The 27,850-nt window shown below is 41.5% G+C and overlaps 1 protein-coding gene across 1 annotated transcript in view; it reads right to left on the bottom strand.

Annotated features, from left to right (window-relative positions):
* The window catches only part of LOC133044555 (uncharacterized), a 402,843-nt gene that overhangs the window by 343,197 nt on the left and 31,796 nt on the right, over positions 1-27,850 (bottom strand). The window contains exons 4-5 of the mRNA XM_061125948.1: positions 4,376-4,462; positions 3,242-3,417 (exon numbers count right to left, since the gene is read on the bottom strand). Of these exons, the coding sequence (XP_060981931.1) occupies positions 3,242-3,417; positions 4,376-4,462 (263 nt within the window). The remainder of the gene's footprint in view (positions 1-3,241; positions 3,418-4,375; positions 4,463-27,850) is intronic.

Raw genomic sequence — 27,850 nt, 5'->3', positions numbered from 1 at the left:
TATACGATGGAGTCAACAGAGGGGAGTGTCAACACGGGAAGATGGGCTAAGAGGTTACTGCATCATACCCAGTAGAGGTACTAGGGCCTAAAATCAAGCCCAGCCACGTGGAAGAGGAGAGGAGACTGGCCACTTAACAGCAGTACAAAGAAGTCAACATTCTGGGCCTTGGAAACAAGTAGAATATAAAGGGGAATCCAGGGTTTTGAGCCTGGAAGATAAGAGGCTGTCACAGAGATAGAGGACACCAACCACAAGAGTCAAGTCTGGGAACTGAAAAGCCAAGTTAGGGAAATAGTATTAAGTTTGAGATGTTGGAAAGATTTCCAGGCGGCAAGCAGCTTGATGGAAATGTCTTGCAAGCAGTTGAAGGAAAAAAATCTCTCTGAATAAACACACACTTGAGATGAGCACATGAGACAGTTGATCATACACAGGAAAGCATTTTTATTTGAAATCAAGTTTTATTTCAGATAATATTCAGAGTGAGATTTTTGAGTGGGATGATTCTTTTACTGGAGCATAACTGCTCTACAATGCTGTGTTAGCTTCTACTGTACAGTGAAGTGACTCAGTTACATAGCCCCTCCCCCTTGAGCCTCCCTCCTCAGCCTCCCTCCCGCCCACCCCGATCCCACTCCTCTAGGTCAGCACAGAGCGCCTAGCTGATACACTGTGTTATGCAGCATTTTCCCACTAGCTAGCTATTTCACACATGCTAATCTCCTAATCCATCCCAACCCCCCTTCCGCCACTGTGTCCCCACGTCCATGCCCCACTGTATGACCCAGCAATCCCACTGCTGGGCATACGCCCTGAGAAAACCATCATTTAAAAAGACACACGCACCCCAGTGTTCACTGCAGCACTACTTACAATGGCTAGGACATGGAAGCAACCTAAATGTCCATCGACAGATGAATGGATGAAGATGTGGTACAAACATGCAATGGAATATTACTCAGTCATAAGGAGGAATGAAACTGGGTCATTTGTAGAGATGTGGAAAGAACCTAGAGTCTGTCATGCAGAGTGAAGTGAGCCAGAAAGAAGAAAACAAATGCTGTATATTAATGCATATATGTGGAATCTTAAAAATGGTACAGATGAACCTATTTGCAGGGCAGGAATAGAGACAAAGATGCAGAGAACAAGAGGATATTTCTAAATAAAGTGCAAATGTTTATTACATGCTAGACTCTATCTATTTGCTTTCCAAATATGTCAGGTGTACAAGATTTTGTTTCTGGACCCTCTTTCTTCCTGCTCCTTATTCTCCATTTACTAGCACCAAAATTTTACTGTCAAAAAACCCACCTTCCTCCATATCTTTGTCTCCAATCCTATAGGTCTAACTACCTGCTAGAGATGGCACCTGACCTGGACATTCTTGTAAAATCGAGGCACTGAGGAGCTCAGCCTCTTCTCTCCCCTTTAACTGGTCCTTCCTCCAAATCTCCCTATTTCTTTGAACAGGGACTTCAGGTTGTGATGCCTCATGCCTCCCCACACTCATGACACAGTTATTCTAGAATAGCACTTCCTACCATGTTTGTACACCTGCTCAAAGCCTTCCAGCTCCTTGATGTGGACAGAATAAAATCTACGGTTCTCAACCAAGGTTTCAAGGCCACCCCGGGTCCAACGCAAGTTCCCTTTCCCATCGTGGTTCCTACTGCCTCTCTGCTCAAACCTTCTCAAGAAGACATCCTGTCTGTGCTCTCAAGCTTGCCCACCTTGATGGCTTCCCAACCTCTCAAGCAGATTGGCAATCCTTCCTTCTGTCAGGCGTCATCCTGCCCCAGTTCTTTCTTCATCTGACTCATCCCCACCCCCACACCTTGGCAAAAGTCCCATGTGGTCCTGAATCTCTTCTCGTCCATTCAAGGAGAGAAGTGGTGCTTCCGATACACTCACTAAAAAACCAGATGGTGTTAGCATGGATATTTTCCCATATGAATATTGGGTTGTAAGAGCACCTAGATCATAGGATCATCTTGAAGATTCAATAAATGCTCAATAAATCACTATGATCATCACTGTTATATGTTAGACATTGGGGTAGGCATTTGGACATCTATGTAGGAGTAAGATACAGTCCCCGATCTCAAGAAGTACAAAATTCACTGGAGGAAAAAATGGTTTGGGGAGGGGAAACGCCAGTAGAAAAAGGATGCTTTTCCACTATCTTGTCTAATTATCTTTTCTAGGATGTAAGGCCTGACTCTTCTACATGGTTGCAAGCCTTGGACAAAGTAAATTAAATATTCTCTTGAAAAATTCTTTGAAAAATGTATCTTATTTCTTGTGTGTGTGTGCATGTGTGTGCCTTTTACTGTGTGCCAGGAGACTTCTCCTGTGTGCCAGGAGACTGTGCACTAAATAATTATATTTTCACAGGACAAACATTTTAGTTTCCAGAGTCAACGATTTTTATTCATCTGATGACACTTCAAATTAACAGGCCAACATTTAGCATCTTCCACTCACAGGTCCTCATCCTTATGCACACACACACACAAGCACACTCTCGTCCCTAACTGCTAATGCATATGTTCTCAGAGACTTGGAAAAAAGCTTTGAAGCTGGAGGAAGAAGGAGGCAGAGGGGAGGGGAGGGGAAAAAAGAAAAGAAAAAAAGCGGGGGAGAAAAGAAATTCTAGCTTCAGCTCACCTCTAGAATAGGAATTGAGCATGTTAATTACCCTTGCCAAACCTCACTCTACTTATCTGTAAAATGTGTGCACTAGATTGTGGTCCCCAGTCCTGGCTGATTGTAAGACTCCCATCTAGGGAGATTTGTTAACATTCCTTTTCCTAGATTCCAATCTGGATCTGCTAAATCCTTCCTGGGGAGGAGCCTGAAACTTTCTACCTTCAAAGAGTATTCCAGGCAGTTACAATAATCAGTCAAGTTTGGGAATCCCTTTTCCAATCCTGATTCTCTTCACATTAAAAGATACACTCCTGTCAGAAAGAGAAAAACAAACATTGTGTATGAATGCACATATGAGGAATCTAGAAAAATGGTATAGATGATCTTACGGGTGACACAGAAGTAAAGACCCAGATGAGAGGACAATGTATGGACACCATGGGGGGAAGGGGGGTCGATTAGCAGGGAGCCGGGGATTGACGTGTATACGCTGTTGGTACTATGTTGCCGTTGTCTGGTCGCTCTGTAGCATCCGACCCTTTGTGACCCCATGGACTTCAGCACACCAGGCTTCCCTGTCCCTCACCGTCTCCTGGAGTTTGTTCAAACTGAGGTCCATTGAATCGGTGATGCTATCCAACCATCTCATCTTCTGCCGTCCCCTCCTCCTCCTGCCCTCAATCCAAAGTGATGTCTCTCGTCTCTGCTTTTTATCGTGCTGGGTAGTTTCTCGTCCAAGGAGCAAGCGTCTTAACTTCATGGCTACAGTAGAGAACGAATGAGAACCTACTGTAGAGCATAGGAAACTCTATTCAGCAGCATGGGAAGGAAATCCAAAAAGGAGGGGATATATATGTATGTACAGCTGATTCACTTTGCCGGGCAGTAGAAATGAATGCATTGTAAAGCAACCATACCCCAATAAAAAAGACATCCTCCCCGCTAAGGAGCGTCTGGTAGCTTGGAGCTGGGATCTGAGGCAGAGATCTCACAGTCCTAAGGGAAAGTCTGCAATAAGAGTGGGAGTCTCCTCTCTCCCTGCTTTATGCACAGAAACACTTTCTTTTCATTTCCCAACTGTGGTTTCTGATCAACATAAACGTTTTAACCATTTATGATTCTTCCACAAGCCAGCTAAGAGCAAAGAAAACACTTTGATTATTTTGATACCTCTTAAGGACTTAAAGCCGGCTTTGAACAAGTGACACAAAATCTCCCTCATCAGACAATTTTGTGGCAGTGGCTGAATTCAATTTGAATCAGATGCATATCTCCAATTGTTTTACTTACTCGACTGTGTTATTTTTAAATCGTATGGAGTCCTCCCTGTTTACATAAAGATACATTTAAGGAATTACACTCAGCTTTACTGGCTTTGATCGAGCCTCTTCCATCAAACGCCACTTTGCCGGGGCTTCCATCAATCAGCTTAAGGAGAAACTTCTTCCCACTCTCCCGGGGAGGTGGGGGGGGGGGCGTCCAGGGCTCTTCTGTGCAAACTTTAGAGTGTGCGTTTTTCTGGAAGAGCAAAACCTCCTCCGAGAGTTTCATAGGCAGAAAAGTTTCCACATTCTGAGTTAATTCCCTGGAAATGTCTACACTCATTAAAAACAATCATATGCTTCCCCCCACATTATATGATTGGATGCCTATGTTCAAGTAGATAAAAACCACTCTAGTTCACTAGGAAACTAACTTTTAAGAAAGAAAGGGGACTTACCTGACTGTCCAGTGGTTAAGACGTTGCCTTCCACAGCAAGGGGTATGGGTTTTGATCCCTTGTTCAGTGAGCTAAGATCCCACATACCTTGTGGCACAAAAAAAAAAAAAATAAACAGAAGCAATATTGTCACTGTAATGTTGAATCTTATTGAATCTGTAAATTCAATAAAGACTTTTAAAATGGTCCACATAAAAAAAAATCTTGAAAAAAAGAAAGAAAGATGTGTTTTTTTCTCCCAAGTTGTAGGTCAGGAAGCATCATACACAGGGAGGAGCCCCATTTTCTGCTTAAGAGCTCTATGGAATCTGACTGCCTGGCTCCATCTTCCACTAGCTATATGGATTTGGGCAAGGTACTCATGCTTTTTGTATCTCAGTTTCCCCGTCTGAAAAAAATCATAGTAATAGTGCCTAGCTTAAAAGTTTACTATGGCATCTAATTAGATAGTATATAAAAGGATGAAAATAGATTCCTGCCACATGGTAAACACCCCAAGAGTGCTAGCTCTTACTTCTTCTTCCAGAGCTTTAGCGTTTTAGGCAACAGAGGTAAAAAAAGAGTATTTATGCCCCATCTGTCTCATCACCTCAGCAACAGACCACAGTCTTCTTGAATGTTCTGGTTTTGTCTATAGTAAGAAGCCTATTCAACCAGGTAAATCCCTCCCCCGGCTAGTAGACACTTCCATTCTATTCCTTGAAGACAGCCTGGAAAGAGTCCCCCACTCTTAACGGTTGGCACTCCCCACTGAAGGGCACAGCTGTGTGCCGTCTCTCCTGTATCCTGGGTCCCAGGTGCTCTGTTCCAGCTGGCCGTTGTGAAGTTGTCTCTAATAACGTTTGCATACAAGGTCAGAACACCTTTGCTGCCGCCTGTCCTCTACCACTGCCGTTTTGGAGATGAGAAATGTGAAATTTCGACCTCAGTTGACCTCAGTAGCTGGCATCTAATAGAACCTAACAAATACTTGAGTAATTAAAATATGCCCTCTTAATCCTCCCTCCACTAAGGCATTCAGAATGTATAGCATGGTACTTTAAAAAAACGATCAGTCTATCTGAGGCTGTTTTTTTTTAAGGTGAAGGAGGTGGAGAAGAAGGAAGAGATTAGGGCTGTGGATGTTTTGCCAGGAAAAGCCAGGGATTCTTATATCTGTTAAAAGGGAGGACATGAGTATACAGCAGTGGGCATTTAACAGAATTATCTGTTCTATGTCCAAGATTGAGCCTTTATATGGTGTAGATGGGAAAACATAGACCTTAAACCATTTCCAGGAAAATAACACGAGAAGAAATACCGGGGATGCTAGATGAGTTACTTGACAAGAGAGATTGACAAGTCAAACGGCCAAACATGTGTAAACAGCCCAGGGGTGCCCTGTACCAGACAGACTTGAACAACATCAGCTCCTTAGCCACTGGCGCACAAACAGCTCGTTTCCCACCAAGCAAGACGGCACAGCATTCAACAAGTGACGGAAAACCAAATCATGCAGAAAGTCAGCCTGCTAGCAGCGCTTCCAGAAGGGAAGACATTTATCAGTAAGATGACAAAACCTAAAATTTCATTGATTTAAAATTGAGGGTAGGATGGTTTTTACTAAAACATGATTTGAAAGATGATCTTGATTTAGCTCAGAGTGTGTGTGTGTGTGTGTGTGTGTGTGTGCGTGCGCACTCAACCATGTCCAACTCTTTGCAACCCCGTACACTGTAGCCTTCCAGGCTCCTCTCTCCATGGAACTCTCCAGGCAAGAATACTGAAGCAGTTTGCCATTTCCTTCTCTAGGGGATCTTCCTGATGCACGGATTGAATCTATGCTTCTTGCGTCTCCCACAGTGGCAGGCAGGTTCTTTACCAGTAGCTGAGCCATCAGGGAAGCCCTGATTTACCTTAGAGCCATACATAATTAAGCTAAATTGTAAACTACTTTTCCTCCATCACTGAAAGATAGAAAAACACTATTAGTGAAACATAATGGCCACAGTACATGGCAAAGAGTTGACTCTTTGTAAAACTTTTATTACAACCTCCTCATTGGAACACTAAAAATTCATCCTGTTCCCAAACTGAACATCATGGTTAGAGTTCTGATATTCAGAAGAAATGTAATGAGCCTTCAATAATTAGTTTATATCTAGGCGACAGGGAGAATGAACAGTTCTACACGGGAAAAATAATATGAATTATTCAGAAACAAATTTACCACAATAGCTTAATCTTCTTTGTTTCCACATATTTGTCACTGATATAGTTTCAGGAAGTAATGAAGTTACACCCATCCTAGTTTTAACTGGAAAGGCCCATGGCATTCTGGGAGAAGTCCCTTTTTATCAGTGTTAAGTCTGGGGAACACAACAGCTTCTGGGTAATACCAGTCACTGAAAGATCAACCAAACTGCTAATTCTGTACCCCAAGAAAGTGGTCTAATTAATGCAAAAATCTCCAATATAACACATTCCATTATCCTAAGGTTAAAAAAAGAGGAATAGCTTTTAAATTTCAAAGTATCTTAATAGGAAACTTTTTAGATTAATAGCAAAGGTGGTACAGTGGCAAGGAAAATAACAGGAATGAAATTTTATTTATGCAGAATTCATGTATTAAATATGCACTTCCTCTGTAGTCCGTGTTCTAAACAAAAACACAGGTCGATATGCCTGGTCCTTTTCCCGTTCTCTTTGCACGCGCATTTTGCAGGCACCTCTGACGCAGGGCTGTGCCACCACAGAGTAACACGCGTGTTCTCGGCCTGGCTAAATGAGGCGCAGGTGGCATGTGGGTTAAGACGCCAACAGTGGGAACATGGACAGAAGTAGCACAAAATTGTGAATGCTGAAAAATCTGGTAACAACCTATACATGAAAAGAATCTGAAAAAGAACATATAAATATGTATATGTAACTGAATCACTCTGCTGCACACTTGAAACTAACACATTTACAATTAGCTATCTTGCTAATCAGTCGTGTTCAACTCTCTGCAACCCCATGGACTGTAGTTCACCAGGCTCCTCTGTCCATGAATTTTTCAGGCAAGAACACTGGAGTGGGTTGCCATTTCCTCCTCCAGGGGATCTTTCCAATCCCAGGGATCAAACTCATATCTCCTTTGTCTCCTTCCTTGCAGGTGGATTCTCTACTGCTGAGCCATCAGGAAAGCAAATTAGCTATACTTCAATTTAAAACAAACAAAACAAAACCTTAAAACAGATGAGTCATAGACATCTACAGAATATATTGTTTAAAGAGGACAAAAACTAAACTGGTTATAGATTTGGAAAAGAGCAGAGGAGAGAAATGGTTAAAGGAACCGACATTGGCCCCTCAGGGTGGCTGAGTAATATACGGAGTATTATCAGATCAAAGTCCCCTATCACCGAGGAGAAAACAACCAAAAATTGGCTTTAAGTCAGTCCAGAAAGATGTCAGCTTATTTTTTGGGTTAATTCTTCGTGCATAAGTTGATACATATCATATTAGATAACAAAGGGAAGTCTTGTAATCTTGTTCCCAGGAGATGCTTGGATGTGAGACAGGAAAGCCCCAGTAACATGCATGACCATTTCGAGTGGCTGATCCACCCAGAGCCACAGAAGCACACTAGAAGACTTCCTGCGGTTCTCACAGGCTCAGGATTTTCTAATAATTCAACAAACACGCGGCTGTCGGAGGGACTGTTCTGTGACTGCTCAGCAGTTCTGGAAAATTCCAAATACTTTTTCTTTGTACAAATGAGGCTAACAGCAAGAATAGATTTTACAAGGACATTTTACAACCAATCAGCACCTCACGAAATGGAATAAATACCTGCTTCTTTCTTAATGCAGTAAATGAGTAGACATAGTTTACAATACAGCCAGAGCTTGGTGCCATTAAAAGAACTGGTGGAAAAAAGCACCATGCATGGATAAACCTTGCAGATAGTCAGTGTTTTTGGAAAGAGAGTTGGTGGCCCTGGTGTTCTCAGAGGAGTTTCACTGGGTTCTTTAAGCAAAGTCAATCTGCCACATTGAGGAAATCCAGGGTCAGCCTTAATGCTTTTGGTCCCAAGAGAAAGTTGTCCAGTTGCCAGAACATGAAGGAGAAAGAGAAGGAAAATTATCTCCTTTTCTGTCACTGCTGTGAACAGTGATGAGAAGAAATGGATCCTGTGGGAAGGTCTGCAAAGAGAAAGCCTTCTGTTTACTTCTCACTTGACTGAGACTTCTCAGGTCGCGGTGGAGACTTGCTCCTGTGACACGAGAGAGGCAGTCATGAGACCACAGGCTGTTAAGAATGAAGAATAAATTTAGAAATTATCCAACTTAAAAAACATATATATGTGCATATATATATATATATATATATATATATACACACACACACAGATACACATGCACACACCTCAAAACACCCCACCAGCTAAAGAAGACCAATCAATAGTCCAAGAAATCATTCTTCTTTCTTACAAGAAAGGCACAATGCAGGTAAGAAATACCCAGGGAAAGTCAGCACCATCTCGAGGACTCCAGACAGTTGCCCCAGCTTACCGGGCACTGAAATGAACCCTCCTGCTTCCTCTCCAGACCAGCATTTCCCAGAGAGACACCAGCATCTCTCTGTTCAGAAAGAGATCTCAGTCATCCACCTTAATCACCAGGCTTCCAAAGAGCTTTTGCCTCCACTGCAATTATGCCTTAGAAATCCCACACCCATTTTGCATGCTAAGCCATGGAATTTTTTAAGAGAGTTAAATCAGAAGCCTTGGGACCATATTACTCTGCCAAATAAGTCATATACATGGAAAATGAACTCCCTGCTAGAAAGCTTCATGCTGTGCTTAGGTGTGTCTCTAGTCTAGTCTTTGTTGAAAAAATAAAATCCTTTTCTTTTGTTCTTTGACTTCTTTTCTAGGTGCTAAGTGAAAAAGTAGAGTTTTGTAGTCCCTGACTTGAACGGAAAGCCCCCTGTAAAACAATTCAAATCATGTAAAAAAAAAAAAATCACAGCCCTACCCATGGAACTAAAAATGGAAACTTTTAAAACTGTTGCTAAGCAAAAACAACAACCGTGTCCCCTTTCAGAGCTGATAAGAGATCATGAAGTTGAAATTCTGCACAGCACATTGAAAAGTAGAAGCCTTCATCTTAGGACTTCATTTTTCTTTTAAAGCAAATACCTTTGAAAGCTTGCTAGATCCACACTGGCTCCATCCTCTGCTGTGTTTTTGATCTGTGACACTCAAAAATAGTTACTGTCATAGTCAAATACATGTGGCTAATTTATGGCTCTCTATGCCATTTACACTTAAGAAAAATAATTCTTAAAGCATACTGATATCAGGACAAAATGGCCATGGAAATGAACCAATCCTGTCTGCCCAAAAGTCATATTTCTTTAATCAACAAATAAAAAGAGAACACAAGAATTTTTGTTTGAAAGCTCACAAAATTGGAAATGAGGCAAGTCAATAACAAACTTTCTTCCAAACCCCCTTTCCTTACCCCTGGAAAGCATTTTATGAGACAATGAAAACCTCTAACACTGAGTGATGTGATTAAGTAATAAAAAGCTGAATTTTTCTTTCTATGTAACCCCCACAGGATGCTTCCAAAAGCACGACAAAGGTCTGTATAAAGAATTAACTGTGTGTTGGTGTAACCCCAGATTACAGGTGTTTGTTAAAGGAGATCCCACTGAGATTTTTCTCAGGACTGATTGAACAACAGCTTCATTCTCTCTCATGCTAATGGGCTGGTTAGCAAGCGCTCCCCTTTCTAGAAGGCTCTGTGAACAGCGTCCATGGGTGCACTATCTCAGCTTGAGTCTACAGGAGAGGCAAGCTTGCACACTTAAAACCTCATGAGTCACTGATGAGTGCTATCCGGATGCCAGAGCTTGCATGAAGAACCAACTTTTCCTCCACATGCTTCACAAGCGACGGTGGAGCCACTGCAGACGTGCCCAGGCATAACAGAAGGTGGCTGGCTCATCTCCGCCCCTACATGCAACCTACAGGAGAGTGCATGCGCGCCTTTCCTCCGGAGGGACAGCTCAGGGCACACAGCCTTGACCCAGACCGCTGCTCTGCAAGTTCCCGGTAACAAGCAGGTTAAGCCAGCCAATAAATCAACCCTCCAACCAGGGCTTCATCACCCTACACCCTGGACTCTCGGGGCTTTGCAGGCATCTGAAATTTCTTTAACGGGATTACCTTGATGGACCCAGAAATCCTGGAGTCTGTCATCGTAAAATGACTGCTTCCAAGAATATTTATGAGAAGGTGCTTCCATGGTTCATCCTCACATTTTTCCTCCAATGCTCAGGCTGTTTGCATTCTAAATTCTTCTCCCAGAAAATCTTTACCCCAAGAGATACATGTGTATGTGTGTGTGGTGGGGAGGTTGGCTCTATTTTTAAAACACTTTTTCGTCTGAAATGATTTTACATTTAAAGTTGCAAAGGCTAAACTCCCTTTCCACCCATTTAACAAACTTTAATATTTTGCTATGTTTGTTTAATGTAGCCCTTTCTTTCTTCGTGTGTATACACACACACACAAATGTAGATATAATTAGTTCTGAACCATGTGACAATAGGCTCCATGTTTGATGCCTTACTCTGTAATATATCAATGTGTATTTCCTAAGAATAGTCTTACATAATCACAGTACAGCTACCAAATTTGAGAGATTTAACAATGGCATAATACTTTTTCATCTAGTCTACAGTCGACAGACAAATTTCATCGTGTGTCCCCAGTCATGACCATTGTAACAATCATTTTGGGGATGAAGGATCCAGTTCATGGATTACCTTTGGGGCTGGAATACTACATCAGGGTGTGTTCTTCCCAAATTGTCCCATCTCTGGCCTGTAATACCATTCGCCCCTTTGTGGTGATGCTAATTGCTATCATTTGATGACAGTGCTGTCCCATGTCTTTACTGCATAGTTAACTTTTCCCTTCTGTACTTTAAGATACCTTGAGATTATGTAAGTATTCTGTTCTCCATGGAATCTCCACCTCTAGATTAAGCATCCATTGAGGACTCCTGCCTGAATCCATTTTCATTATAATGCTCATGAGTTTTCTTTTTTATTTAAGTAACACTGTAGAAACTTAACTCACTGAACACTGTCAGTGAGAAAGGGTTTTGTAGAAACCCTTTTTGGAGAAAAACCCTTAGACTGACTGTATTAGCACACAACTCACCAGGTTTCTTCATCCACAGGGTGACAACGAAAAGGACAGAGGGAAGGCCCAGTTTTGCCCCAACACACTTTTCTTTTATCCTCGTTTCTCCAAAAGAGTCCCATCCCAAGAGATAAGAGTGTATAGAATCGATAACATCTTCCACTCCTTTGATTCAATATCAAGCATTTTTCATGATGATTACATGTGGCCACTAGTCCAGGGCATTTCCTCCCTTTTGTTTAAATTGCTTCTAGAATAAACATCTCAAAATTTAGGATGGCAGCCAAGGGAAGATAATCTCTCAGGGGAAGACACTGGAATCCTCACAACTTCCATCAGTAAGAAGCAGAGGAAAATGCCAAGCTCCCATTCATTTCCAAAGAAATGCCACCACACAGTATAGCTTATCACCTTCAGTCCCATGGAATGAAAGCTGGTCTTTCCCCTAAATGGAGAGGAAATCCAAAAAAGATGGAATATATGTGAACCTATGGCTGCTTCCCTGTGCTGTACAGTAGAAAGTAACACAACATTGTAAAGTAACTGTACTCCAAAAGAAAAGGCTGGTCTCCCAAATGTGGAATTTCATACACAGCAATAAACCATGCTACAACATCTCCCATGCAAACAGAAGCATATATACATATATTAAAGGCAGAATTTACAACTATACACACTTTTCCCTTTAAGAGGAGCTCCAGGGATCTCAGAAACCTGACATGCTAATTATCAAGAGAATGCTATACTCCATACAAAATAAAAGTAAGTGGGGGAGTCTACACTCACCCCCTAGGGTTTATCTTGCTCACTAAAAATAAACATATTTCCTGAGGACAGATGGAACATGTGAGGTGACAATTCATTCTCCAAGAAAGCATGTGACTTCCCAAGAGCAAATTCACACTTTAAGGTGTAGAATATTCAGATACACAAAACACTTTCCAATCTGTAGGCAAGAAAGTCTACGAAAGTGATTTTTCCAATAAGACTGTAGTTTGACTGAAAAGCAAAACTTGCAACATGACCAGGTCCAAAACACAGATGCTGGCCTGGGCCAGGCTTGCTGCCCTCATTCCTAATCACAGTCTGGCAACATGAGTTACTTCTTGTCATGCAATGAAGAGTTGCTTGTCTTTCTTGCATTGGGATGTGTTGTATTTAAAGTTACTCTATCAAAATCCCAACAGGGCAGCCAAGTGAAAAGACCACACGTCTACACGTGGAGTGGCAGCGTGTTGCACTATACAGTGCAATAGCTACCTTGTCAATCAGTTTCACTGTCTTTTAGAGCTGGAAGCCTCTTCGATATCATTTTACAGCTCCCTCATTTTGTAGGCAACGCAACACAGACACCATTTGAATACATGATTGTTTCATAAATATTTAAACTTATTTAAATATTCATTTGTTTGAAGAATCTTTATCACCTTTGCTTTGTGCAGGGAACAAGCCGGGCCCCAGTTATAAGATGGGGAACACGACAGATGTAATCGCTACTCTCACAAATATTGGACCCTCCTTGTACAGTATTTATTGCTGATAAAAACATCATAGTTTATTAAAAGTTTTCATGTAGATCAGCAGTGCTCAATAGAAATATAATGTGAGCCACATGTGATATTTTACATTTCTTTTAATGGAAAGAGATGAAATCAATGTAACAGCATACTTAAATTGAGGGAGGGGGGTTGGTGGAGGGGGTGGAAAGGAAAAAACCCTATACTTAATTTACCCACTATGTCCAAAATATTATTTAACATGTAGTCAACATAAAAAGTTATTAATGAGCTGTTTTATGTTCTTTATTGTATTAAATTCTCAAAATCCACTGTGTACTTCAGTACCATTTAGAGCTCTCAATTCAGATGCTGAATTTTCATGAGAAATGTTTGATCTGCATTTATATTTCAGAAAAAATTATAGCTAAAAAAAACTAGATTGATAAATTCAGCTATTCCAGTCATTCTTAAAAAAGTTTTCTGAAAACTAAATCGAGCAGGTTTTCTATTTCAATTTAAATGAATTAAACTTGAAGGCAACTAAAAAATCAAGCTCTTCTGTGGCACTAACACTATGCCAAGCGCTCAGTGGCCCCATGAGGCCAGTGGCTGCCATCCCGGTGGCACAGCTCTGAATGGTGTGATTGTATGTTCCCGGGGAAAAATGAGCAAGGCAGGGCAGGTATCACAAACCACACTGTACATATGAAAAACACACATGACTCATCTGAGGCTGCAGGGGCCAGTGAGTGGTGGAATCAGAATTCGGTCCCAAGAATTCCACAGCCCTCTGATCTTGCCCTACACCTCACTGCATTAAAAATGAGCACGAAGAGACTTCACTGGCTGTCCCGTGATTAAGACTATGCACTTCCACTGCAGGGAGAGCAGGTCTGATCCTTGGTCAGGGAACTAAGATCTCATATGCCCAGTGGCCAAAAACCAAAACATAAGACAGAAGCAACATTGCAACAAATTCAATAAAGACTTTAAAAAGGGTCCACATCAAAAACACCTTTTAAAAATGTGAGCAGGAAAAACCTTACTCTATTCACAGCACTGGAATCAAGATTGCTGGGAGAAATATCAATAACCTCAGATATGCAGATGACACCACCCTTATGGCAGAAAGTGAAGAGGAACTAAAGAGCCTCTTGATGAAAGTGAAAGATCATGGAGAGTGAAAAAGTTGGCTTAAAGCTCAACATTCAGAAAACTAAGATCATGGCATCTGGTCCCATCAGTTCATGGCAAATAGGTGGGGAAACAGTGGAAACAGTGGCTGACTTTATTCTCTGGGCTCCAAAATCACTGCAGATGGTGCTTGCAGCCATGAAATTAAACAACACTTACTCCTTGGAAGGAAAGTTATGACCAACCTAGACATCATATTAAAAAGCAGAGACATTACTTTGCCAACACAAGGTCCGTCTAGTCAAGGCTATGGTTTTTCCAGTAGTCGTGTATGGATGTGAGAGTTGGACTATAAAGAAAACTGAGCGCCAAAGAATTGATGCTTTTGAACTGTGGTGTTGGAGAAGACTCTTGAGAGTCCCTTGGACTGCAAGGAGATCCAACCAGTCCATCCTAAAGCAGATCAGTCCTGGGTGTTCATTGGAAGGACTGATGTTGAAGCTGAAACTCCAATACTTTGGCCACCTGATGCGAAGAGCTGACTCATTTGAAAAGACCCTGATGCTGGGAAAGATTGAAGGTGGGAGGAGAAGGGGACGACAGAAGATGAAATGACTGGATGGCATCACTGACTCAATGGACATGGGTTTGAGTAAACTCCGGGAGTTGGTGATGGACAGGGAGGCCTGGCGTGCTGCAGTTCATGGGGTTGCAAAGAGTCGGACATGACTAGGCGACTGAACTGAACTGAACTGATTCACGGCACTGCGTTAGGCCATTCTGTGAAAGTCAGTTGTATCTGCCTCTTTGCAACCCCATGGACTCTAGCCCTCCAGGCCCTTCTGTCCATAGAATTCTCTAGGTAAGAATATTGAGTGGGTAGCCAGCCTTCTCCAAGGGGTCTTCCCAACCCAGGGATTGAACCCAGGTCTCCCACATTGCAGGCAGACTCTTTTCCATCTGAGCCCCAGGAAAGCCAGGCCATAGAGAATCTTAAATGCCAGATTATCATGCTTGAACTTGAGCCAGCCCAGAGGTAGCACACAGGTGGTTTAAGACATGAATTGAGCCACATGTTTATTCTTTTGGTTAGGTCTAATTTTTCTTTTAAAAATATGATTTTGAGTACTTCTCAGGAGACTTCCATTTTCCAGTTTCCCACAGACCCCCCACTGCTATTACTCAGAACCACCCAGCCTCACTCACTTTCTGTGCTTTCCCCACCCATGATGTATTTGAATTTGACAACCCAGGGAGGCAATTGGTACCGTCAAGGGTTTTCAAGCAAAGGGCGAGAATGAGAGGCCAAGGCTGCTTCCAGACAACTAGTCTGCTCTCTGCACAGGCTAAATTTGTTCCAGTAAAGACTGGAATCAAGGAGACTGGTTTAACTCAAGAACTGGTCTTTTCTAAAGCTCTTTTTGCTTCTTTCAGGTTTATTTCCTTTGAGTGTTCACTAAAATACATTTTTGATCCCAAAAGTTTCTTCCAGAATATCTTAAATTTTCAGTCTATGGCTCAAAGGCAGTTTCCAGTTAAATGATAGAACTACTCTCACTTATAGACACACAGGCACATACATACACAGACCCCACACACACATACATACACACACACATTCACACACTGTGCACAGACACACATACACACACCACTCATTCACATACACACACACACACTCCACACGTACTTACCACACACTCACATAGACACACCACGCACATATATCTACACACATGCATATACCACACATACAAAGGCACACACACACCACACACACACCACACACACACACATATACATGCCACTCATTCACATACACATGCACGACACACACACTCACCACACACACACACACACACACACACACATGCAGAGTTGGTCTCTACCTGAAGGGCATCTGAATGACTCTCACTGAAGACTTCTGAGTGGAAGACAAAGATATAGATTTCAAACATATAACAGTATCTTCCGTCCCTACTCGTAGGCTAGGAGGCACTGGATAAAACCTACGACTCCCATATGTCTATGTCCTTTTCTCCTGAAATATAAATTTATGAATATTTCATCTTTGCTACACCACAGGCTCCTAGAGGGGGTAACATCTTGGTAGGTTTCTGAGTCTTCTTATGAAAGAAACCAAAGGAATGTTGACTTGGACATTATCATTGAGGAAGGGGAAATGGCCCAATTTTGAGATGCATCAGGTTTTAGGGACCCTTTGCAGGTACAAAATCAAAGGAGCAAAAGTAGTGATTATCCTACCAGTATGAGTTTACTAATTAATATAATTTTGTCATATTATATTTATCATAATTTGGGAAAAGGTAAGAATTTGTCTAAGGCAATACATTGGAAAATTCTAGCTATATTTTTTTTTTTCGCTTTTTTTTTTTAGCTATATTTTTTGTAATTCAATTCAAAGTAAATTTTATGTATCTGAAAAAACATACCCTTACTTGATTCTACATGTTTTCATCATGTTGAGTAGGAGAATCTAAAGCAGAGATTCTGAAACTTGAGTATGTTGTGGGGTAGGGTTGGGAATACTGATTAACATGCAGATTTGTGGGACTCACCCCAAAATATAATGCAATAGATTTAGGGCACCTCAAGTCCTACAGTGACTCTGATGTGGGAGGGACAGCACCTGCAGACTGTACTTGTTGAAATATGGCTCGAGCAATTGGCTGTAAGTCATGGACCTTTCACCTGGGGCAGAGGTCACTAGCCATGTTGATGATTACTTCCCATTATGATGCAATCAGTTGGTTGCACTGGTGACTGCAAGCAATGGCCTCCCTGCATCTACACTCTCTCCAAGAGACTCTACAGCTCCTCCTGTCAAGAGGAAGCCTACTTCCTTACCTTTTGTGTCTAGACTGGCCTTGTGGCTTGCTGGTCAACTTGCAATGGAAATGTCGGTGTACCATCTTGAAAAGACACTCACACTTCTCTCTCAGATCCTTATCACCACCATGTGAACAGGTCCAGACGAGTCTGCTGCACGATGAGAGCTCTTGCGAAGGAGACACCACCTGTCCCATTCAAGGTGACCTCAGACCAGCCCATAGTCAGCCTAGAAACGCAGAGCTCCCTACCTGGCCCACTGCTGGCAGGAGATAGGTGGTGAGCCTTACCAAGAGCATAAGAGCTGTCCATCTGACCCAAGAGCAATAAATCATACTCTTTTAGGCCAGAGTTTGGAGGAGCCTGTTATGCAACAATAGCTAACTGTTGCTCAGGCAAAGTCATCATCTGGCCTCTGTTCAGGAAAATCTGAAGGAGACTGAATCCTGAAACAGGAGGGAAACACACCTTTTATTTTGACCTAAATAAATAAATAATAAATTCATGGCCAAACTTTACTGGTGGACCAAGGTGGTGACCAAGGACACAGTACAAGATAAGAAGTCTGAACCCAGGTCCCAAACAATGGGATGCGTGCATGCTAAGTCGCTTCAGTCATGTCTGACCCTTTGTGACCATATGGACTGTAGCCTGCCACGCTTCTCTGTCCATGGGTTTCTCCAGGCAAGAATATTGGAGTGGGTTGCCTTGCCCTCCTCCAGGGGAATCTTCCCAACCCAAGGACTGAACCCATGTCTCCTGGGTCTCCTGCATTGCAGGCAGATTCTTCACTGCTGAGCCATCTGGGAAGCCCAAATAATGGGATTGTTAACAATAAAAATCTAAAGTGACATCATTTAAAGACATTACAAGATTAAAGATCCAATCCATAATAAAAGACTGTTTTTAGTGTTCCATCAGTATCTTGCTGTCCATTAACCCTAAAGGAACATAAAAGTTAGAGAATTTGTTCTTTTGAATATGAGACACATGTAACATAGTATTTTATATTTCCTGTAAAACCCATAGAATCTATGTGAATTCCTCAAAAGCATTCAAAATCAGATTTTTTTAGAGCTCCCCAAAGGCAAAACCAGGGCTTCCCCAATGGCTCAAATGGTAAATAGTCTGCCTGCCATGTGGGAGAGCCGTGTTCGATCCCTGAGTTGGGAAGATCCCCTGGAGAAGGAAATAGCAACCCACTCCAATATTCTTGTGTGGAGAATTCCATGGACAGAGGAGCCTGGCGACTACAGTCCATGGGGTCGCAGAGTCGGACACGACTGAGCAACTCACACACACACATACACACACACACACTGGCAAAACCAAAATTAAGACATCCCTTAATTCAAACACAGCTTCACTGAATTTCCCTGCTGTTGAATTATTACAAGCTGTTTCACCTATCTAGAATGAGAATGCTAGAAAGACCGGGTCTCCTAAGAGAAATATATCTTTGAGCTCCTAGAGCATTTATTATTTTGGCACTGGTTGCATTACTCTGCGCTTGGAAAGCAATATCTGTGGTGTAGGAGACTCTTTGGAGTGCTGGGTTGCAAAAGAACACACCATATGCTCTGAGGTTCACAACCACAATGGCCTTAAGTCAAGGGTGATGCTTGGATTAAGAATTCTCTTTACAAACTGGGCTTTACATGAATGTAACGGGAACATCATATTCAAAGGCCAGATAAGTTATCTCTTTTGTCTGATAGATCATTATTTCACCTCCTACAGAAGAGAGAATGAACACAGCCTGTCAAAATCATCGTGTTTCCTCATCACTGACCATCTGCATACATACTAAAATGGAGGAAAACTTAAAAGGTCTATTTCTTATAAGACCAAATATTAGCCCCATGGGACCCATAAAGTTTCCAAACTTTTCTTATTGATTGGCTTCCTTTGATAAAGTGACCCCAAAAGTCATCAAAACAGCCCCCAAATAAGAAACCATATTATGTAGTGTTCTGTAAAATTACATATGCCAACAGTAAAAACAGGAAAAGAAAGCCAGAAAACAGATTTCAAGATGATTTCCCACACATTTCAACAAGTTTCCTACCAGGTAAAAGTCCCAACTTTTAAATGATAATCCCCTGAACAAGAAAAATCTTATGGTTTCATGAGTTCTGACTTGGAAAAAAGTCTACAAGTCAAAATAGCCCTAGGTATATATTTGTGGAAGATTTCCCCCCATTTTAGGTTAAACCTGTAGTAAACAGTCTTTGTGACTGTACGGATCCTGACATTTGGCTCTTTTACTAGAAGCTTGGTGGCTTGCAGCACAAGCGTGCCAGCACTCTGGGACTGCCCTCTCAGTGTGAGCAGTCAGAGATGATTAACTGAAAAATATTTCCAAGTTAAACATTGATTCGCCTCTGCCTCTATTTATTCCTATCTTGGATGACCTTTCCAACTCTCTTTTTCTTAAACCAAAGAAAGCAGGCACCAGTGGCTTTGCATGTCTCAGTAGAAAAGAAAATCAGAATTCTGCATTTGCTGGTTCTTGCAGCTTTATAAAGAAATGAGCAGAACATTGAAGTGATCCAAGGAAGTCTATTTTTCTTTGTACACACACACAGGCAGACAGACACATACACCATACTTATGACTTGAATGAGATCCTTTTTTTTTGTTTGTTTCAATCACTATCTTATGAAGTCCACACAGATTCAGAAGGTCTGAAACTAGCTTAGTGTACGAGCTAGCTTGAACCTCATCCTTCTGCTCCTTCTCTTCCTACGTTAGGAAAGGGGCTGCAGATACTAAAGATATCCATCCTCCAGATCTCAGTCTACCACTTCAATCCATCACCAAATCCTGTGGCATCTCACTTTGAAGTATCTTGTATCTCTCTCTCACACACACACACACACACACACACACACAGACATCCCCCTTAGCTCAGTCCCCACCACTGCTCAGCACTCCAAGCCTTAAAGTTTATGGGACGGCCCCTAGCCGTCTCTCCTCTTCATCCTATTTGCAAGATGACAGTTAGTCTTACTGGAACACAGCTGCCATCATGCCCTTTTCCTGTTCAAAAATCTACAATGGCTTCCTACTGCCTAATATCAACAACAAATTCCTCCTCCTGGGCCAAAAGACTTTCCATAATTTTGTCCCATTTTATCCAATCCATCTAATTTCTTACCTTTTCTCCACTGTGTAACCTTTATCTAATTAGGCTAGTTTTTCCCAGGTGACCACCCACACTACCCAAGAGGATTAAAACTATTTACTAATATCTTTTAAACCTCTCCAGCCAGGCACTCATGAAGTTAGGTGTGGCCATGTGATCTCCTCTGGCCAATGAATTCTATGCAGACAAAAGTGACATATATAATCTCTGGGTGAAAGTATTTAAGAAAAAATTCATGTTTCTCACCTCTTCTCCTCTTTACAACAAAGACCGATTAACTCCAGATGGTAGCAACTCCATTACCCTGATCCCTAAGTGAAGATGAGTTTTAGCAGGTTCCTCCTCCTCCATTGCTTATGTCACTGAGATTTGGGGGATGGTTGTTGCTCTATCACAAGCTAGCCCATCCTAACTAATATACCCACTGGTTCCTGTCTCCAAGCATTTTTACTATACGTATGCGCTATCTCTACTTCTTCCTATTTTTTGAAGTTCTGCTCAGGCTTCTGGATCCAGCACAAGTTCTCTTTCATGCCACAATGATCTCCCCTTTCTCTCTATGGATATGTACCATCATACCCTTTAACCTTCAATTCAACGGTGACTAAATACTTATTGAACTCTTTGTGTTAACAACTGTCTTAGATACAAAAACATGAGACATGATTCTTATCACCAAGAAGGATACAATTAGAAAATCATACAGTAATAGCAGATGCAACATAAATTGTCAGAATGCAAAAATGGCTCATTGCTAAGCCAGTGACATAAAGACATGCTGCCAATAATGTGACTAAAGGCATTCGGGAAAGCTTTCGGGAAGTTAAGAGCTCCCTTGAATAGCCTGTAGCCAGAAGGAAGAACATTTTAGGTAGAGACTTAGAGACAGAGCAAAAGCACAAAAAGAAACACTTAAAGTTGGATGTTCATAAAAAGAAGTTTATTTGAAAAAATTAGCATAGGAAAGTACTGGAAGAAAATAACAGAAAGATAGTTGGAGTCAGATTTTGCTGAGTCATATGCTGAAGACTTTGAGCTACTTCCTACAGGAATGAAGAGCTACAAAGTTGTAAACAGTGAAAGAAACATGCAAAAATCACTTTATTGAGGTGATCTATCTAACATTTACAAAGCAGATGGATTGAGTGAGGGTAAGAGAATGGAAGCATTCTCTAATTCCCCTCAAACTTAATAAATGCTTATGTTGTCTCTCTAATCACTGTGTATCAGTCAGCTATTGCTGTCTAACGAGTCGCCCCCAGATTTAGTTGCTTAAAACAACAAGCATGTACTACCATTCATAGTTGTCTGGGTCTGCCGGGCTGCTCTTCTGGTCTTGGCAGGACTCAGACATGTGTGGGCAGTGTCAGGCTGGGTAGCGAGGGAACTCTGTTGATGTCAGCTAAGCTTTCTCACATATTGTGAAGGTCACTGACTACAGACTGATCTAGGATGGTCTCCACTGTGACAACTGGGCTCTCCAGGTCATTTCTCACCACACAGCAGCCTAGCCAAGGCTTGTATGGTCATGGCAGGCATCCAAGAAAACAGATAAGCACATAAAGCGTCTTCAGGCCTGACCTAGGAAACAGCAAGACAGTACTTCTGTTGATTCAACTTGCCAAAGCAAGTCACAAGTCCAGCTCAGATTCAAGATGTGAGGAAGTAGATATAAAGTCACACTGTGAAAGGTGGGGTTGCATCCAGGCCATTATCTGAGAAGCAAAGATACAAGGAACTAGGCATCCTCAGCTAGCCTTTATTCATGCTCACTTTATTCTGCTATAAGCCAGGGAGTTACATTATTACACTCACAGTTTACAGATGAGGAAACTGGGCTTCCACTTGGTTAATAATTCACCTAAGATCATATATAACTGAGTATAATCAGTATCTGAAATTCAGTCTAAGACAAAGCCCATGGAATTTTACTTTTTGATAGAAATCATTGGCACTATTGGTAAAGAGCCTGCCTGCCAAAGCAGGAGACATAAGAGATGCAGGTTTGATCCCTGGGTCAGAGAGCTCCCCTGGAGAAGGACATGGCAACCCACTCCAGTATGCTTGCCTGGAGAATCCCATGGACAGAGGAGCCTGGTTGGTTACAGTCCATGAGGTCACAAAGAATCAGACACAACTTAGCATATTATATTGAAAGAGAGTGAAAATCAACAGTAAAGGAGAAAGAACATTTTGCTGACATTAAAGAGTTAAATTCAAGTACCAGTTATGTTTGTTTCTTTATCTCTAATAGATTCAGCTGTTTTGTAGAGGCTAATATAACCAAAATATCCACACACATAAAAGTATTTTGAAAACTACAAAATTCCATACAAACAGAATTTATTCTTATTCTAACATCTTTATGGAATCTGGAATAAGTCTGCATAGAAGGAGATGAGCAATAACCTCCTGAGAAAAAGATGCACTTATTATCTAAAATTATCTAAAATATGCCATGTCAAAAATACTTCCAAAAAATTGGCCAAATATCTTAGTATCTTATGCTTATGAGAAATTTAATTAAGTTAAAATTCCTGGCTGTTAATAAATTATTGTTCAAAAAAAAAAAGAAACTATTGTTAATATTTTTAAGGCACAATAATGCTATTGCAGTTGAAGCTTTGCTAGAGTTCCTGTTTTTTAGAGTGTAGTAGTCATGGGCGAAATTATACGAGGTCAGAGTTTTCCAGAAACATTAGAAAGTATAAGTGAAAGATTAGCTACAATTAATTATTGAAGCTGAGTAATGAGTACTTTTATGTCTGTTTGAAATAATAAGATATTTATATGAAAAAAAAGTTTTTCTATTTATTTAAAACCTTCCAAATAGGAGTAGCTGCCCTTCTTTTAAAATAAAAGCTGTTTGCATTTGATATTTCAGAAATATTCCCAGAGCCATAGGCATGACCTATAAGGCCTGGATATTGTTTCTTTCAACATGAAAACTAACTGCCAAAACAAAACCCCAATATCATCTTTTCTCAAGGCAGCCAGAGGAGCAAGAGTTTCCTAAGCTGCTTCTCAGACTTAATTCCTAACTTTCATTCTAACATCAAGTTTCAACCTTACACATTAACCATGGCAATCTTACCCCACCCTTGCTATCTGTTCCTAGCAATCGTCCATTCACCCTTGTCTGGGCCACCCTCTCACAGTCTGTTTTTCTGAGCAGCAGAATATAGAGTAAGGCTTGTGTTGATTTTGTGCAGTCCACATTCCTGGAATGTTAGCGCTGAGCATAGAATTTGACCTGTAACACACTGAGGAAAGAGTTCAAATGCAAACTCCAAAGATATCCATCCCACAGAATAAATGCCAATAAGCAATTTCCTTTTCCCAGCCTACCAAAGATTTTTAGCAGATAGCCCATAACAGACAGAAGCCATGCCAATATTTTATAACCCATAAAATTTCTTCAAGCAGTTGTACAGATTTCCAGCCATCCTTTGATCAGTCATTATAACAGTGACTCGGGGCTTTTGCCTAAAAATGATTCCTAGATCTCGATATATATACAATGGAAAAGATCTGGCCTTCAGAAGGTCTCTCATTAAAGCGCTAATCTGTTCCACCACATTCTTCTGAGACACAGCAGTCAGCATCCAAGCCAGCCTCCATGGCCAGCCCTAATAAGACTGATAGAAACAGCTTAAGTAATTGGATTGCTCTATGGGATTGAATGTCCAACAACAAAAGATAGCCATCTCTATGCGACCACCCCATCTTTGTCCCCACAATGAATTCATTGAGCCAGGCACTCAGAGGTTCCCGGACCCGGGCAGGAAGGACAGACCAGGAGCACAAAGGCTGGGCCAGCTGATGAGCCCAGAGACAGCGACTGCGATTCCCAAGAGTGAATTACAGGGAACACAGGCAGCACACAAAGAGTTGTGGGATCATTATCATAATCACATTACTGCACTGGTCCCCCGCTCCCAGCCGAGGTCGGTGTCGGCTACTTCTCATTCTGACCGCGGACTTCACACTCGTTTGCAACCTGCAGTCTCCTGTGTACCACTTCCTGGATGATGCACTCTGAAGCCCAGCTTGTTTCTGGGTCCTGTATGGTTTCTTTTCATAAATTTAAAATATTTTTTATCCAAAGAGACTGACAATAGAGAAGTGTTCAAGTAGTCAGGGAAGAAGATGGTGGTGCTAAAATGATCTCCTATTTGTCTCCAAATCTGTGACTTGGGAGAGCATTATCACCCATCACAGTATAAATGCAAAGTCAAAATCCTACTTTTGTGTATAACTTCAGACAGGTCTAAACAGGGCTACTATAAACTGAAATGTTGATTTATAAGTTAGGTAGGTCTGAAGAAAGTTAACACAAATCAGAACATTGAGATCTAAAGCTGGTTCTGGGGACTTGCCTGGTGGTCCAATGGTTAAGATTGAGTGTTTCCAGTGCAGTGGGCACATGTTCCATCTCTGGTCAGGGAAGTAATACCCCACATGCCATACAGTGAGGTCAAAAATATTAAAGCTGGTTCCACAGTGAAAGGCAGTGAGTAGGTCCACATAGTCTGAAGCAACATTCCCACTTTATATTTTGCTAGAAGTTTTGACATATTTATTTCTTGACCACTGGGTATTTCATTTCCTCAGCACTGTGACATAAATTATTTTCACTTTTAATTTCTCTGGGACAGTTTGGGGCCGTCATCATCTCACTTTATAATAAACAGAGACACTGGTACTATAACCATGACCAAAACTGTAATAACACAGCGGCAATAATAATAGTAGACATGGCATTATTAAACAATAATTACTCTAGATGCTCCAACTTAGACGATTCTAAATATTTCTAAATGAAGTTCTGGTTTAGCCATACAGTGTTCTGGAAGAGGGCTCCAGGACCATTCCTGGTACATTAAAATGGAAAGAAGCAGCAAAGCCAGGACACCTTTGCTTTCTCAAACACCAGTGGCACCAAAGAAGTCCAAATACAAATGTCTTGACATCCAGTCCAATACTCCAGGTCTTTAAAAAGCATCTTTCAGCCAAGATTCCTTGCCCAACTTGGCGAAGAGATAGAACCAGCCTCACAGGCCAAATTGTGACTTTGGATCATAACTAAAAATACACAATCATATGTTGTCCAAAGTTGGCATGATATTCTCTTCTCCACTTATCACACTGCCAAATAGAGGACATCGTCTCAAGTGCTAGTGCTATAACCATGAAAAAGATACTTCTAATCATGGGTAAAGAACGTATTTTTCATTTTGACATAAATAATGAGCAAAACCATAGAAGGATTTTTATTCAACCCTTCTAAGCAGAGACTTCTGGGAGCTTTGCTGATTTCTTGGTGGGGAATTTTTCAGAGGAAAGGGCATTTCTAAGTTCCCAACCCAGGAGGTCACTCCTTCAGTGGAAAGCTACGGTCTCTTCATCAATGTAGCCTACAATTATGCACCATATTTGTGACCATCACATCTGCCAAAACCAAAGCTACTGTGATAAAACAAGCCTCAAATTCAACAAAATATTCCAAATTTCTGCTTAAAATGCCTTCACTTCTTTTTATTTTTTAAAAGGGACTAAAGCACCAAGAAGCAACAGTGAGAACTGGACACAGAACAACGAGCTGGTTCCAAATTGGGAAAGGAGTACGTCAAGGCTGCATATTGTCACCTGTTTATTTAACTTATATGCAGAGTACATCATTAGAAACACTGGGCTGGAGGAAGCACAAGTTGGAATCAAGATTGCTGGAAGAAATATCAATAACCTCAGATATGCAGATGACACCACCCTTATGGCAGAAAGTGAAGAAGAACTAAAGAACCTCTTGAAAGTGAAAGAGGAGAGTGAAAAAGTTGGCTTAAAACTCAACATTCAGAAAAACAAAGATGGCATCTGATCCCATCACTTCATGGCAAATGGATGTGGAAACGATGGAAACAGTGACAGACTTTATTTTTTGGGGCTCCAAAATCACTGCAGATGGTGGCTGCCATGAAATTAAAAGACACTTCCTCCTTGGAAGAAAAGCTATGACCAACCTAGACAGCATATTAAAAAGCAGAGACATTACTTTACCAACAAAGGTCCATCTAGCCAAAGCTATGGTTTTTCCAGTAGTCATGTATGGATGTGAGAGTTGGAGTATAAAAAAAGCTGAGTGCCAAAGAATTGATGCTTTTGAACTGTGGTGTTGGAAAAGACTCTTGAGAGTCCCTTGGACAGCAAGGAGATCCAACCAGTCCATCATAAAGGAAGTCAGTCCTGAATATTCATTGGAAGGACTGATGCTGAAGCTGAAACTCCAATATCTTGGCCACCCAATGCGAAGAACTGACTCATTGGGAAAGACCCTGGGACTGGGAAAGATTGAAGGCAGGAGGAGAAGGGGAAGACAGAGGATGAGATGGTTGGATGGCATCACCAACATGATGGACATGAGTTTGAGTAAACTCCCGGAGTTGGTGATGGACAGGGAAGCCTGGTGTGCTGCAGTCCATGGGGTCACAAAGAGTCAGACATGACTGAGCGACTGAACTGAACTGAGAGCACCATCAATCTATGCATAAGAAAATCAAGGACAATAATATTTGACACATCTTTAAGAATGACTGTTGTGTAAGACAGGACACTGCGTCTACTTCTAACCCTACACCAGTCCATCTCCCTTCCCCATCTATGCCTCAAGCTCCTCCATTTCCACCATTCATTTCTCAATTATATGCCCTGCCTGTATTGAACACTGTTTTGCTTTTTTCAATACTGTGTATTTCTTGCCTCTTTCCCTGGATCATAAAACCCTCCAGCAGAATGGAGGGGTATATAATCAACCAATTTCTCTCAGTGCCCAACACAAAATGGCATTTCCCAGCATGTCACTGACCATTAGGATGGGGGTTAAAACACCAGAGAGACAGAATTTGCCACACTGCTATACAATATAAATATGCATTCATGTCTTAGCTTTGAGATCATCACCAAATTACCAAGAACAAAGGAAAACAATAGGCGTTTATTTCCAGTGTTTGCAGTCTTTCTAAATTACCAAAGGTATGACTAGGACACAGCCACAACTTTGTATAAAACTTGAACCTGGGTTACAGGAAATGTGTGTCTATGCAGACATGACCTCTGTCTTGGACCGGTAAGTACGCACTGCCTCTGTGACTAAGCATGAAATCACCCCTTTCCTGAGACCACGCCCTGCTCCCTTCCCACCTTCTCTGGGTGTCACAGGCAGGCAGGACACGGTTGAAGACAGGCAGACATAGGTCTTCCTTTCCCAGCCATTTTACTTTTCCCTTCTTTCTAGTCATCATCCTCAGCTTTGCCACCAGTCCTTGCTTTTTTTTTTTTTTTCCTATAAAAACTATTATTTATTTTCCTTTAAAAACAGATATAAGAATTTGTCCTCAGGGTCACGCATAGAAGTTTAGACCCAAGTTGAAAGGCTTTTAGGCAGCTTGGAATGCTGAACTTTTCACCTTAACAATGAGTTAAGGTGACAATGGGCATCCTATATCACTCAGTGGTCCCCACAATGTTTGATCCTTTGAGCATTTCTGAAGGCTGAAAAGACAGAGGTCAAGGTGATAGTCAGTTGAGTTCCTAATGAGAGCTCTCTTTCTGGCTTGTAGATGGCTGCTTTCTTACTGTGTCCTGCATGGCAACAGAAGACAAGA

The sequence above is a fragment of the Dama dama genome, chromosome 23 (genome assembly GCF_033118175.1).
Source record: "Dama dama isolate Ldn47 chromosome 23, ASM3311817v1, whole genome shotgun sequence".
In the NCBI taxonomy this organism is placed as follows: Eukaryota; Metazoa; Chordata; class Mammalia; order Artiodactyla; family Cervidae; genus Dama; species Dama dama.
The sequence above is the reverse complement of the archived record's forward strand: the minus strand, read 5'-3'. Positions and strand labels throughout refer to the sequence as shown.